We start from the raw sequence: 16,797 nt of genomic DNA on the forward strand, positions 1-16,797 counted from the left end.
CTATAGACAGTAGGACTTTTAATAATAAGTTACCTTCAAAATTAAACTTAATGATATTTTGGAGGAATTAAGTAGATAGGACTGGCAACTTCTTTTGGGCTGAATGGCCTGATCTTGTTTCCTAATGTTCTAATATTCTAAAAACTGGACTATTTATTTAAATTCATAACAAGTTCCATAAGTATCCATGAACAGATGATTTTTTAAAATACTTTGAGTTCCTGATTTTAAAAGAACTCTTGTTGTATACAGTAGCACAGCTAAGTATTATATATTACAGATTTCTGTTTTGACTGCATATTATAAACTTTTTCAAAGCCCAAAGAACCAAACACAAATGCAAAGAGACCTTCCTAGAATGAAAAGGTCCATTGTCTAATAGTGGTTCTACAAGTTTGACATAACTCAGTAAAATCAGAGCCATTATTTTTAAAGTGTAGTTTGACAATTCTTCCAATAATTTACCAACTTATCCTTTTGCTTTACATTGTATGATGTTTTTGTAATATATCCCAGTCTTTAGCTATAGACTCTATCACCTCTACCTTGTATATTCTGTTAATGTGGCTATTTAAAATAAAAAGGATTAAATCAACTTTTTTGGCTGCTGAAGCCATTTACCACTTGTTGATTATATATTGGATTTACAGAATACAACATACTTGTAAGCCTCACTACAGTGTAAGCTGGGACCTTTTAATGCACTGTGCTCATATAGACATGTATTATTGTACGTATATTCAATCAAATTTTTATAGCAATAACTGCAATATTTTGCATCTGTTTTTTTTTTAATGTTACTCTTTTCATAGCTATCCTGCCTAGCACCCATGCTGTCTAGGCAGACTTTAACTTTCCATTAGCTTCATATTCAGAACTTTTGGCATTTGCTGGAAAAAATAGTGTGGAGGCTCTGAAAGCATAATTTCTTCTCTGTAATAATTATCCAGTTTTAATTTTCTGAAAAAGAACAGTCAAAAGGAAAAGAAAAAATTTATATAAGTTGTGGATGCCATATACTAACTTAAAAATTAAAAAGAAACATCTCAATGTATGCAAATGACTATGAATTTCAAATCAGGTATGTTCGTTCATTTGATTCAAATCTAAGGGCGCCACTAAACAAATAAACACTGGAGATGTTAAAAAAAAAAAAAGTGCCTGTTACGGATATAAAAGAACCTTTGGAGCAATGTCCTCAACATTTTGTACAGCTTCCAAATCCAGCATAATGTAACACAGCCTCTTCAGATATCTGAGTGCCGACCTCTAATCAACTGCAATGCAAGACGGTCTAATCGATCACGTGGAGTATTTCTGTTACTATCCAGGCAATGTCTCCTGCACAAAAGAAGTTCGAACGCCTTCTGTTTCAGTGCTGCTTTACATTCTGGCGGGCGTTTTGGTAGCAGTAACATTTTGTGGAAATTTAGTGGTAATTATTTCTATATCTCATTTCAATCAACTTCATACACCAACAAATCTCCTAATTCTGTCTTTGGCCGTAGCAGATTTTTTTGTTGGCGTTTTTATTATGCCCATCATTGTCATTCAGTCCATAGAAACATGTTGGTACTTTGGTGAAGTATTCTGCTTTATATATACATTCTTCCTTGCTCTTTTAACTACAGTTTCAATGATTAATTTGGCTGTGATTGCTATTGACCGATACATCGCTATTTGCCATCCGTTAACTTATTCGAATAAAATAACAGCTCAGATCGGCGCTATGGCTGTTGCAGCAATCTGGATTTCAAGCGTCACATATAGCGGCACAATGATGCTTTCTGGCGGAAATACTGAAGGAGTTATTGGAGTAGATCCTTGTCCAGGTGACTGTGCTCTTGTGTTCAATTCTACATGGGCTACGATAGATCTTATATATTCGTTTCTTCTACCAGTTTTTGTAATGGTAATTCTTTATTCGAAGATTTTTCTAATTGCAAAACGGCATGCGAAAACAATTTCTACTCAGCAAAAGAACTCTGTAGGAAAGAATAAGAACATTTCTAAAAAATCGGAAAGAAAGGCAGCAAAAACGCTAGGTATAGTGGTCACTGTTTTTATTCTGTGTTGGCTACCATTCTACGTGTGTTCTCTCCTAAATCAGTTCATGAATTTTGCGGTACCTTCTGTAGTAGCTTGGGCATGCTTATGGATAGCATATGTTAACTCTGGTCTTAATCCAATCATATATGCTCTGTTCTACCCCTGGTTTAGAAAGTCATTTAAACTTTTAATAACTTATAAAATATGCAGTCCGGGATCATCACTGATCAGTTTAATGAGTGAGCATTAAGTGTCGATTCCCTTAGTGTTCTGCACTGAAATAATTTTGTAAGTTTCTAGTCATCGAGTCCTTAATGCTTCTTTGTAGTTGCCTGTTTTTGAAGATTTCAATTAAAATACCGAATATATTCATATTTCATAATATTTTGTGAATGTATACGATTTATGCAAAAGTAGAAGAGTTTACTTATCTCTACGACCTCAAATTATTTTAAATGAAAGATGAAAATGAAAAATATTTTATAAGTTCACGTTGTCTTTTGCAGTGAGAATCGACATTGTTCACATATTCAGTTTGTTTGTATAAATGTTTGCTCAGTATTTAAACGGCATGTACAACTACCTTTGAATCTTAATATGCGCGTCGTGTTTAAAAACAAAAAATAGATCTATTTAATCATGATTATTATTGCTATATTCTTTTAATAGCAATTTTCCTTATCGTAATTTTGCATAAAATTAAACTTTAGGTTGTATTTAAAAAGATGATGATGATTATTCAATTATTTTTTATTTATTTATTTTTAATCTGCGGATATAATTGTTGCAAGTTTATTGTTCGCTTTTATTAAAAAATACCGTTCTTAAAACGTTGTAATTTAGTTAAATTTCATTAAACTATTCTGCCGGAAACACACAACAGTATTTGTCCATCCATCCATCCATCCATTTTCCAACCCATTGAATCCGAACACAGGGTCACGGGGGTCTGCTGGGTGCCAACCTACCGCAGGACACACACACACCAAGCACACACTAGGGCCAATTTAGAATCGCCAATCCACCTAGCCTGCATGTCTTTGGACTGTTGGAGAAAAACGGGGCACTCGGGGGAAACCCACGCAGACACGGGGAGAACATGCAAACTCCACGCAGGGAAGACCACAGTATTTGTCTTGAGCCGCATATTCGCTTTATAACGTATACTTTTCAGTAACAATCTTTACATAAGCTGTTTCTAATTTAAAAACTAAGAATAACTTGTATTCTTTTAGAATGTACAGTCAATACTTAAAGAGGAAGGGTAATTTTTGAAATCTTGGAATGTTGCAAACAAAAGGCAAAAATCTTACTGGAAACTGTGGCTTTTTTTTTAATTCGCACAAACGGATATTTATTTATTTATTCAATGAGCGGTGTTTTACCTTTCATTTTTATTAGCATCTTGACTGTTTCTTCTAATCTATTTTCCATTCCATTCCAGATTTACTGCATTTTCGAGATTACATATGTATTGTGTTTCTCATTTTATACTTTGGTGTGATGTGTGGAGTTTAAGTAAATGTTATTTTTGTGAGCACTGACAGTTATACGGTTGTTGATGAATATTTTCTACATGTGCTAGGAAGGAAAATAAAGCAAACAATGCAATCTTCAATGTTTCTAGTGAAGTGATCCGTCTTTGTTTGACACGTGTTTACAACAGAATTATGCTATTTAAAAACATACTTCTTCGTGATGGTTTTTCTAAGTTCAAATACACTTATGTAATTTTTACTAGTCTTTCCTAATAAAATTATGTTCTAAAGTGTGTATGATGCCTCAAATATTTCATTACTTCTAATCCAGCAATTTGAGCTGATAGATATTAACATTTATTGAATTGATGTCTGTAAATTGGCTTTTTGTTATGGTTATGTCATGAGCAAGTAAGCAGACTATTATTTTTAAACAAACTATGTTGCAGTAAAAATAATAAAGAAATTAGAAAGTAATAATTGGCATTTGCTTCTTGTCAAAGCTGTTCATTTTGTTATAAAAATATAAAATAGAACGTCCACACTGTTAAAAAATGCTGTAGAATTTAAAGTAAAATAACTAGCAAACACGTTTCAAATAATATACTCTGAAACTGTTAATTACTGTAAAAAAAATCTATATTTTTTAAACTGGATTTAAATTTTCAGCTTCTTCTTGTAAGTAAAATAAAGCTCTTTGTCTTTGATGTTTTTTTCATAGTAACATTTTATTGTTACTGAAATCCCATTCTCTCCAGTATTTTTGTAATCTTACTTTAAGGAAGTTACTGGGTAACTTCAGCTGCCAATGGAATGCTGTAAAAGCCTTGAATTGATAATATTATGTTGTGAAAATTTTGAAACAATTGGATATGTATTGCAGCACTGTAAAAGTATACTGTAGGATTTGCAGTAATTAACCAAAATATATCATGAATAATGTACTGTTAAATCGTTGTGTGAAATGAATTACAATGCATTACTGAAATCCATCTTTGCAATTAAAATATAGACTCAATTGTACTTATTTATTTATTACCAAGATGCCGTAAATATCCTAAGATGACATATTTTTGTAAAATATTTTGCAAATGCATCAATTGCAGTTGTAACCTATCAAGCTTTATTTAACAATGAATGTCTGTAAATATAGAAAGCATTAATGAAAGTTTCTTAAAAATTAATAACAGAAAAATTAGATTTGATACAACATAAAATATTTATTAATTCTCATAGTTTACAAGGTATTATTTAATCATAATGTTAAGCACAAAGTAATTGCCACATTAAGGCAACAAGAAGCCAAAAATACTAAGACATCAAAGGCCAGATTTTATATTTCAAAATACTTTCAACATAAGAACCGAAGAAGATTTGTATTCATGAAAAAAGGACGTGAATCAAAATAATGAAATTAACTTGAAATCTTAAAGCTTCAACATGAATGTCTTTTGGAATTTCGGATCCAAATTTCCAAGTTTTTAAAGAACATGTTGGGCATACTGAGCAGTTCTAAGGATAATCATGAAAAACTACTTCCACAGAAATAAGAGGTGCCTCAATGTTTAAAAGGCACAAAATGTTTCAGAGGAAAATCCGTTAGTAATACATAGCAATACTGTTCTGTCCTGGGGGATCTGCTCCCAGATCTGGACTAGGGCATTACTGAGCTCCTGGACACTCTGAGGTGCAACCTGGCAGCCTCGGATGGACTGAAACATAATGATCCAGAGGTGTTCTATTAGATTTAAGTCAGGCGAGCATGGGGGCCAGTCAATGGTATCAATTCCTTCATCCTCCAGGATCTGCCTTTCATACTCTCGCCGCATAAGGCCGGGCATTGTCGTGCATCAGGAGGAACCCAAGACCCACTGCACCAGCATAGGGTCTGACAGTGGGCCAAAGGATTTCATCCAGATACCTAATGGCAGTCAAGGTGCCGTTGTCTAGCCTGTAGTGGTCTATGCGTCCCTCTATGGATATACCTCCCCAGACCATCACTGAACCACCACCAGTCATGCTGAATGATGTTACAGGCAGCATAACGTTCTTCATGCTTCTCCAGATCCTTTCACGTCTGTCACATGTGCTCAGGGTGAACCTGCTCTCATCTGTGAAAAGCACAAGGAGCCTGTGGTGAGGAACTGTACAGGAAATGTTCCTGTAATTTTTTGAGCAATATTTACATCTTATTATTATTTTCTTTTAATAGCTATTTTCCTTATTGTAACTTTGCATAAAATGAAATCTTAGGTTGTATTCGAAAACAGATTATTATTACTACTTTTATTATTATTATTAAATTTAGTTTTTATCTATTTAAATTTGAGGATATTCTTGTTGCAAGTTTGTGGTTCACTCTACTTCAGAATACATTTCTTAAAACCTTGTAATTTAGTTAAACTTCCTTAAACTATTCTGTTGGAAACACACAAAAGAATAAATTAATTCCGTTTGATATTTTTCTTGTGCCACACATTCTCTTTGTAAACGTACTTTTCAGTAACAATCTTTACGAAACCTTTTTGTATTTAAAAATTAACAATAACTTGTACCGTATTAGAATGTTCAGTTTTATCAGTCATTAAAGAGAAAGGGAAACTGGAAATTTTGTAAGTTTGCAAAAGAACGGCAGAAATACTTCTCAACTGTAAATTGTGGCATTTTTTGATTGAATTCGCACACACAGATGTTTATTTATTTATTCAATGAGCAGTGTTTTACATTTCATTTTTATTACAATCTTGACTGTTTCATCTTATCTATATTCCATTTCATTCCAGATTTACTGCATGTTCAAGATTTATGACATATGTATTGTTTTTCACATTTTATACTTTGGTGTGGCGAGCGGAGTTTAAGTAAACGCCATTTTTGTGAGCACTGCCTGTTATACGATTGTGGATAAATATTTACCACGTGTGCGAGGAAGAAAGCATAAAACAAACAATGTAATGTTCAGTCTTTCTGGTTAAGTGATCCGTCTTTTTCTGACAGACAAAACATAATTTCTTCGTAATGTTTTTTTCTAAGTTCAAATACAGTTCCTCTTTATGCTTATATAATTTTTACTAGAGTTTCCTAATGAAATTGTTATGTTCTGTAGTGTATGTGATGCCTAAAATATTTAATTCATTTTAATCCAGCACTTTGTAAATCATAGCTGATACATATTTATATTTATTGAACTGATGCTGTAAATTGGCTTTTTGTTATAGTTATTTTATGAGTAAGTAAGAAAACTATTATATTTAAACAAACTATGTTACAGTAAAAATAAAAAAGAAATGATCAGAAAGTAATAATTTACATTTGCTTTTTGCTAAAGCTGTTCAGTTTCTTATAAAAAATAAAACAGAATGACCACACTGTTAAAAATGCTGTAGAATGTACAGTAAATTAACTGGCAAGCAAGTTTCAAATAATATACTATGAAACTGTTAATTATTGTAAAAGATCTACATTATTTTACTGGATTCAAATTTACATCTTCTTATAAGTAAAATAAAGCTTTTTGTTGTTGTTTTTTTTTTTCATAGTAACATTGTATTGTTCTTGAAATCCCATTCTCACCAGCATTTTTGTAATCTCACTTTATGGTAGCTAACAGGCAACTTGAATTGCCAATTAAATGCTGTAAATGCCCTAAATTGATAACATTTTGTTGTGAAATATTTGAAACAATTGGATATGTATTAACTGTAGTAGTGCAGTGTAAAAGTATACTGTAGAATTTACAGTAATTAATTGGAAAAATATCATAAATATACTGTTAAATTGTTGTGTGAAAAGAATTACAGTGCATTACTGAAATCCATTTTTGTAATTAAAATACACCCTCTGTTCTTTTTATGTATTTATTTATTTATTTGATGCCAAGAAAATGATGTAAATATACCCTAAGAAGACATATGTTTGTAAAATATTTTTTCATTGTAAGATCTGCAAATACATCGGTGGCAGTTGTACCCTGTTAACCTATTTAACAATGAACTTCTGTAAATCCAGAAAGAAATAAGGAAAATTTCTTCGAAATTAATAACTCAAAAATTAGAATTGATACAAAATAAAATATTTATTAATTCTCATGATGTACAAGGCATTATTAAATCACAATGTAAAGCACTAATGAATTGCCATTTCAGGAATTAAATTAGCAAGGTGCCAAAAATGCCATGACAGTAAATACCAGCTTTCATATATCAAAATACCTTCAACATAAGAACCCAAGTTTTCTATTCATGAAAAAAGGGCATGAATTGAAATAATGGCATGGAACTTGAAATCTTAAAGCATCAACATGAACGTGTTTTAGAATTTCAGATGCAAATTGCACAAGTTATGTTTTTAAAGAACATTTTATGCACTGATAGGTTTTATGATTGATGTTAATAAAAAATACTGGCACTTTTTGCAACTTCCCCTTGCTGAACATGTGTGTCCTCATTTGCCCAGCTCATCTCAGTTCATGACTATCGATGGCTCGGGTGCAAAAGGCTCCCAGATGCAACGGTGAGCATGGAGCTAACCCGGACCATCAGAAATGGTGGTAGTGGTGGGATGAGCCGTGGCAGTGAGTAAAAAGATCAGAAAAAAGGAACAGCAAGAGGGTTAGGTTCTGGACTGTTTTTAATGAACCCTTGGACTCAAGCTGGGAGAGGACATTTTGGAATATTGAACTTTTATTGGACTATTTTTTTATTGTTGATTTTAGTGTCTGTTAAAATTCCTGTTCTTTTAATGTCCTACTCTTAGATAAATTGGGTTTGTTTTATTGGGAGGTTTGTTTTTAGTGCTTTTATTGTTTTTTAGTGCATTGGTAGGGCCACGCCCTGGACCTGTTACCAATTACACTAGAAAATTAGAACACTCTAGACGAGAACAGGCCATTCAGCCCAACAAAGCTCGCCAGTCCTATCCACTTATTTCTTCCAAAAAAACATCAAGTCGAGTTTTGAAAGTCCCCAACGTCTTACTATCTACCACTCTACTTGGTAGCTTATTCCAAGTGTCTATTGTTCTTTGTGTAAAGAAAAACTTCCTAATGTTTGTGCGAAATTTACCCTTAACAAGTTTCCAACTGAGTCCCCGTGTTCTTGATGAACTCATTTTAAAATAACAGTCTCAATCCACTGTACTAATTCCCTTCATAATTTTAAACATTTCAATCATGTCACCTCTTACTCTTCTTTTGCTTAAACAGTAAAGGCTCAGCTCTTTTAATCTTTCCTCATAATTCAACCCCTGTAGCCCTGGAATCAGCCTAGTCTCTCTTCTCTGGACCTTTTCTAGCGCTGCTATGTCCTTTTTGTAGCCTGGAGACCAAAACTGCACACAGCACTCAAGATGAGGCCTCACCAGTGCATTATAAAGGTTGAGCATAACCTCCTTGGACTTGTACTCCACACATCGTGCTATATAATCTAACATTCTGTTAGCCTTCTTAATGGCTTCTGAACACTGTCGGGAAGTCAACAGCTTATAGTCCACTATGACTCCACTAGGTTGAGAGGAGGGTGGAACCTTCCCATGCAACTGGCAGCCATGGGGGAAGTTGTGTTATAAGAGTTCTGTGGTGTTGTGCAGGTTTTTAAATAAATAATAATGTCCCAAGAACATGCAGGCTCAGAATGGAAGCAGATGAATGTGTGATGGTTGATTGAGGTGTTTGGATGATCATTCACTGACGTGCAAATTTGGGTGGATCGATCTGCACCCAATTGGGCAGCCTGCACAGCAGACAGACAGGGGGAGGAAAAATAATAGACAGAAAAAGAACAGAAAGAAAAAAGACAGAAAGGATGGGAATGTAAAAGATGGAGGTAGGAAGCCAACAACATGTTGTAAAGAACAGACAAACACATTTATTTCAAATATTTAATCCTCCATAACTCAGAATTATCAAAGCAAGGATTCTCCTTCTTCTGTCATTGTGTTTGAGGAGAAATAATATGGTGCCTCACAAAATTTAAATAATATCAGAGTTATGTTTTTTTCTTAACAGTAATGCTGTGTGAAAGCATGTTAACTCTCTGGACATGACACAAATATGCATGTATGTGTGTGGTGACATTAAATGCATTAAATGTTTGAAAACATTTCTTTCACATTAGAGAACAAAACCATATCATTTAAAGGGCACCTAAATCTTAACTGTGACATTGGACAGGTTCACACCAGTGAAATAAAGAAAAATTGGCTGTGTGTGACTGAATAAAAGGTTACGAAAGACACTTTAACAGTAACAAACATCAGCTGGAAAAAAGAAGCAGTTAACTTTAAGTTGTTTTCTTAGTTATAATGAGGCATGAGAAAAAGAAAAGCAAACCTATTGACCAAAACACTGGAAGCAAACATTAGGACTTCTTTTCTCTTCATCATTTACACATACAGTATTCTTGAAGAGTTTTCTGCAATAGTTTGTTCTGAAGTCCATGAACTTTTGCAGAGCATGTATCCCTACCAATGTTCATTAAAATGTTTTGGATGACCTCAGACGTTCTTCTCAACTCCTTAAGGTAACTGATGTTTATGGCATTTGCAGCATCCTTCAAGTCATGAAGTACAATCTGCTCCTCTAAAGCCACTGCCACTTCAATAATCTCCTGAATGAGAAGGCTTGCAGGATTCTCTTCCGTTATCCAGAGGAGTCCAACATTCATTCCTCTGACAATATCATCTTCATCAGGTGTAGGCTAGTCAGATAAGAAAGGCAATTTACAACTAGACATAAAAAAGCCTTAAAAAGCATTGTTCTTCAAAGTATATGGTACACTGCATACATATTTGCAGAATAACACTCTTTTGGTTTATTCGTTCAGATGGTTTCTAAATTAAAACAGTAACTATGACTACAAAGTGCCAAGTTGCAGCTTTAATGTAAAGGGGATCATGTTTATATTGGGTAAATACTTTTAACACATACTCAAATGACCAAAACTCATTTGAAGACTGACAGCTCAAATGTTTTTAAGCAGAAGTGTTTAATTTCATCATTATTTGAAGTATAAAGAACTAGCCAATTTATAAGTCTTTAGGTTCATCACTTTTGGTAAGAGTTGCAAAATGAGGAACCAGAGATCAATACAAAAGAAGCAGCTCATCATGAAGTAATCATTTGGCTGAAAAAAGACAGGCAAAAGCCAGCATTTTGACACATGTATGAATGAGTGCTGTGAATGAAACAGAAATACCAATAAAAAAATCTACTTACAAGTAACATCAGGAACTCTTTAGAATGTGTGAAAAACAATACAGACACTATGCAATGCTATACCAGCACAACTTGAGACAAGGTTACAAGTATATTATAACATAAGTTTTAGAACAAAGTGTATGGTCAAATGAAACTGATCTTTACCAGAGTGAGGAAATTAGGAAAGTGAGGAGGCAAAAAAGGAACAACTTGTGTTCAAAATTATACAACCTTATCTGTCAAAAACATCAAATTGGACTCAAAAAAACTCACAGGCTGACACTTCACTGTGCAGCTGTGCCATAATCCTATACATAAAGTCAGTGCCTCAAATTGGAATCAAATAAAAAAAAATCATAGAACAAACAAAACTTAAATGTGGTGGTAGTACAGTAATAATAATAATAATTCATTACATTTATATAGCACTTTTCTCAGTACTCAAAGCGCTATCCACACAGGGAGGAACCTGGAAGCGAACCCACAATCTTCCACAGTCTCGGCAGAGCATTACACATCTAGTGAGGTTTATGGATTAGAAATGGCATGATCTGCAACCAGATACTGAATTTTATTTAATTTTACCTTGTGTTAAATTGTCCAATTACTTTTGCCCCTTATTCAAGTAATTGACTTGTGTACACAGCTGAAATTCTTACACTGTTTACTTAATATGAAAGAAAAACTCACTAAATTATACTTTTGGCAGTTGCACCCAGTCACTGTTTCATTTCAAATCCAAATTTATAATGCCTTTAAAAAGTTTTCTTGTCTTAAAACACTAAATCACAGTGCATTTCATTTGACTTTTTTGACACTGATCAACAGAAAGATTCTTTCATTTGAAAGTCAGAAGAAGTTTCTACAGGTTTGCTTAAATTTATTACAATATTTAAACAAAATAGATTACATAAGTATTCAGCCCCTTTAAATGACATGCCTAAATCATCACTGGTGTAGCAAGTTGGTTCTAGAGTGTAACAATTAGTTAAATGGAGATAGAGTTCCTATTTACAGTATTAAAATGGACAATATTGTAATTAGGGACTCTCCTAGAAACAGTTGGATTATGCTTTACAAATGCATATTTTTGAAGTATTCAGAACAATTTTAAAAAGTGTGGGCTGAAAAAAATCACTAAATTTGTCCTTTGTTGGAAGTACCTGACCATTAAGCAAAATCCGGATAACCCATATCATTTATGTTGTTTAACCTCTGAATACCTTTCATTAAAGGAGGTTTGCACCCTATTCTGTACAGTATGTATAATCTGCTACTTGATATAAAAGCAAGCTTATTACATAAACCTATCAAACTGCATGTCTAGGCAGGTTAGAAACTAAGGAGAAACCCCCAAATGAGCTCCTTCCAGATTCAGTGATAAAACACTGTCTACCCTGATCTACCAAACTGTGTCATATCCATCCATTCATTATCCAACCCGCTATATCCTAACTACAGGGTCACGGGGGTCTGCTGGAGCCAATCCCAGCCAACACAGGGCGCAAGGCAGGAAACAAATCCTGGGCAGGGCACCAGCCCACCGCAGACTGTGTCATATCACATAAGAAAATGTTCACCACCAATTCCCTAATAAAAACAAACAGCAAGAAGGATATGCCCATGTACCTAACAGATCTTGACAAGCTTGGTAGACTTCTCTCTGAGGAAATAAGGAAGGCCAAAGAGGACCACAGCTCTCTTATGCTGGTTTGAGTTTTGTAACAAAGACACTAGTGATCATAATTAATTTAAGTGGTACCCATTTTAGAAAAACAAATTGATCAGATTTTCTATTGGTTGACACACTGGATTTAATTTAATCAAAGTAACAAATGTCATCAATTATGATTTCTTTTTTTTTTTTGCTAAAATGCATTCAGTAATAAATCGAGCTTTGAAATCTAAGTACAAATACCAGAACCAAAGTAAAATATTAAAAATGCTTACATCAACATTAACAGACTGGACAAGGCTTCTGTGTTCTTCAATTCCTGGGTCTCTTGCACAATACAGCCTCAAAAATCCATCCATCCATCCATTTCCCAACCCGCTGAATCTGAACACAGGGTCACGGGGGTCTGCTGGAGCCAATCCCAGCCAACACAGGGCACAAGGCAGGAACCAATCCCGGGCAGGGTGCCAACCCACCGCAGGACACACACGAACACACCCGCACACCAAGCACACACTAGGGCCAATTTAGAATCACCAATCTACCTAACCTGCATGTCTTTGGACTGTGGGAGGAAACCGGAGCGCCCGGAGGAAACCCACGCAGACACGGGGAGAACATGCAAACTCCACGCAGGGTGGACCCGGGAAGCAAACCCGGGTCTCCTAACTGCGAGGCAGCAACGCTACCACTGCGCCACCGTGCTGCCCGCCTCAAAAATCCTGGCAGATATTTGTCAAGAACATCAAAAAAGGTTTTCTTAAGGTCTGCAGACACTACTCGTCGAAATTCTGCTTCAATCTGATCAAACGGCACATATACAATATGAATATATTACTCTTGTGCTGAGAAGATACAGAAAAAGATTATAGGAATTTGTTTTGAGATTGTCAGGTAGTTTAACAATCTTAATCATCTATATTGCAGTCCAGTAAACTGTTGAAAAAGCCAAGCTCCAGAAAAAGGATACTAACCTTTCTTTCTGTAAACAAAGCAGGCCACCTGGGGCCTCATGTATAACGCCGTGCATAGAACTCATACTATAACATGGCGTAAGCACAAAAGCGGGAATGTGCGTACGCACAGAAAAATCCAGATGCAGGAATCTGTGCGTACGCAAACTTTCACGTTGTTCCACCACATATATCCCGATCAGTGTGAAAAGTAACGCACGTGCACACGCCTTCTGTCCCACCCCAACTCCTCCCAGAATTATGCCTCTTTGAATATGCAAATCGATATAAATAGCCTTCTGTGAAAAGACAATGGGAAAAGCACGGGGGAAAATATAAGAATTTCAGCGAATACTAAGTGGAAGCAAAGGAAAACGTACTATTTGTTGGTTTAAACAGTGGTATAATCAACAAAAGAAAGTTGATCGAGTGACATAGTGTTGGAGAAACTCGAAAGCTCAAGTTCACAGTCGCACAGTGCCCGAAATAAAAAAGAAGTTGTCACATATCAAAGTTGGTGTGAAAAGGCGACTCGTAGCCGACCGTCTCAGTGTCATATAAAAGCTTATTAGGGTACAGAGAAAAAAAATAGGCACACAGTGGGGAAAAAAGCACAAAATGTCAACTTTAATCTCGAAATTTCCACTTTAAACACGTAGTTTATTTTGTCATTAAAGTAGAACATCATAAACTTCATCTTAAAATCGTTTATTTTACTAGTTTCTCAAATCCCATCGTAACTAAAGTAGGACGTTAAATGCTTTGTTCTGTGTTTGATCTTTTATGTGCTCTATGTGTGTGAATCACTACGTGCTTCCATCCTTTCTCTTTCTCTGACAGAAAACAGAATCCATTACATTCGTGATATTACAGGTCTTTGAATAATTAAAATACTGAGATGTATACGTGATATCTTTTTCATGATGATAGGAATGAAAGCATGTTATTAAACATGGGAACACGGTGGCGCAGTGATTGTTAATATCTCACGCAAGAGGCTTGCTGCTCCATGCGCGACCTTCGATGAAATCATTTATTACAGAAGTACTGTCTCTTTCAAACGTACTAACATCCAGTTCCTGTCCTTACTTTTCTTTCTCCAAATACCCAATCGCCACACAATCAGCTCTGTAATAGACGTTAAGCCATCTGTAAGCTTAGAACGCCGATTCTTCAGAACTTTTAAGGAACATTGAAATATCTTCGTAGTACATGTTTAATTATTCTATCCATCTATCCTTCCAGTGTCGCGTCAGCACCAGCAATAATACAGCGCAAGGCAGGAGCTATCCGTGAACTAGCTAGCGCTGCGGCACCGTGTCCTCACATGTTTAATTATTAACAATACAGATTATTTAAATGAAGTTAAAGTTTTATCTGTATACTATAAGCAACATATTTTGCTGCATTTCATCTTAAAAATGATATTGTCATCATACGTGCTTTATAAAGTGGCGCAGGTTGTGCAATATAACTGTAGTGCAAGTTTACAGTGGGGTAATTGTACTTATAAGTACAAACAGTTCTACAAGGAGCACTTGATGGACTAATTGAGTGCGTTTATAGTTCTTGGGATGAAACTGTTTCTGAAACGCGAGGTCCGTACAGGAAAGGCTTTGACGCGTTTTGCCGTGGCTGAGGTAGTGTGTGCTTGAAACTGTATACCGATAATTCTCTTTCCGATCAGCTGCTGCTGTGATTCCCCACTCAGATACGGTGATATAAATACTCCGAGTGGTGCAGTGAGAGTAATATGGAAAAAGATGATCCGCTGTGGCTGTGGAGCAGCTGAAAGAAGAAGAAGATGCAGTGAGCGTAACAATGCTAAAGCAGTTATGGTATTTGGAATACTATGGCTATTCCCTGGACCCTTATATTGCTACAGGTTAATTACAATCAGATGCATTACACTAATAAACAATATACAGTTAATTTCAGTGTATTTATAAAGCCGCGTCAGGAATGAGGGTCTAAGAAAGAAAGGGTAACCACACAGGAACAGTAGCACTGCTTTGACGCTGGGTGCCGCCAGTCTGCAAAACCGAGCGGAGAAATTGCGTACGCCAGGGTATGAGGTACCGTGGAAATGTGCGTGGCTTTATGCCAAGTTTAGGTTTTATACATTGCGATTTGAGCATGGAAACGTTCGTACGCAACATTTCTGTGCATATGCACCGTTTATACATGAGGCCCCTGATCATCACGTCTTTCACCTCAAAGAAAATTTACTGCCCATAAGGGCATCAACTGGCTTCCAGTCCACCACTCTTTTCTTTATTTCATACTCCAAAGTACTTCTTTCTGTTTCAAGACTGTTAACCATCCCTCCACACCAACCCCCCCCCCCCCCCCCCCCCCCCCCCCCCCCCCCCCCACACACACACACACACACCCCCGACAGTCAGGCAGAAAATTCACCTCTGATTTCTTAGGCTTCTTCACCATTTTAGTTTTTTCCCCCCAATGCTGATCTTTTCTGCCTGTTAACAGTAAGCTCCGAACATCCAGCAATGCGTAATTTCTGCCTGAAATTTCCCATTTTAAACTTCAGGCTGAACTTCCATCCATACCATCCACATGATGACCCAGGCTCTTTCAAACATGGATGCTTCTCTACCAGGGCTTTTGCAACAGGATTATATTGCTCTCCTCTTGGATAAGCCTTGATGGCATACATAGATTCTGCCAGCTTGTCAAGAATGTCAGTTTTCATGTCTTTGGATGACTGCAAGGTGAGTTTTTCGAAGAGGTGCCTAAGCTGACAGTGTCTAAAGAAGAGTCAGAGAGCTGTCAGTCAACTGAAAACAGTGGTGAGTTCTTCTGTATTATCTTTAGCGTTTCCCTCCCTTCAGGCAGGTCAGGTATGTTGGTTAAGTTACAAAGTTCATTTTGGAAAGCTGGGTCTTCAAATTGCAGGACCAAAGCACCTTCCAACCTCAGCTCTTTGCGCAATATGGTGACCAGCTCCTCTATTGTCTCTGGAAGGCTTTCAAGTGAAACTCTTCTAATATCATCAGGAGTAATGACAACTCAGAACAACATGGCTACTGAAGAAACTGTAAGGAGAAAAGAGAAAAGTTACTGTATAGATATTAATATATTCATTCAATGAAACTACACACAAAATTAAAGATGAAATAAACACCATATAGTGGTTAGCTGATATTTTGTTTTTAAAAAACTTAGTGAAACAGGCAGGAGATTTTATTTTTTCTTTTGTGGTCATAACATGGTAAAAGTTTAACAATATCAATCGCTTACTGTAACTATTGTACTGTGTCCCAGTGAACCAGAAATGCCTTTGGTGAGATGAGATTTTTTCCTTGGATGGTATATGATGAAAGTGGGCTATAGTCATTCAGGTCTTGTGGATCTACAATAATGATATCAAAAAAACCTTCTTCTGCATAATTCAAAACACCTGAGGTGCTCCACATACCATGCAGT

General features: G+C 35.7%; 1 protein-coding gene across 1 annotated transcript; it reads left to right on the forward strand.

The window, feature by feature from the left end:
* Nucleotides 1–1,222: 1,222 nt before the first annotated feature.
* Nucleotides 1,223–2,404, forward strand: LOC127526961 (trace amine-associated receptor 13c-like). Its single transcript, XM_051924218.1, has one exon. The coding sequence runs from the start codon at nt 1,283–1,285 to the stop codon at nt 2,297–2,299; it is 1,017 nt and encodes a 338-aa protein (XP_051780178.1). The 5' UTR covers nt 1,223–1,282; the 3' UTR covers nt 2,300–2,404.
* Nucleotides 2,405–16,797: the final 14,393 nt, after the last annotated feature.

Source organism: Erpetoichthys calabaricus, chromosome 3, assembly GCF_900747795.2.
Source record: "Erpetoichthys calabaricus chromosome 3, fErpCal1.3, whole genome shotgun sequence".
Classification (NCBI taxonomy): domain Eukaryota; kingdom Metazoa; phylum Chordata; class Cladistia; order Polypteriformes; family Polypteridae; genus Erpetoichthys; species Erpetoichthys calabaricus.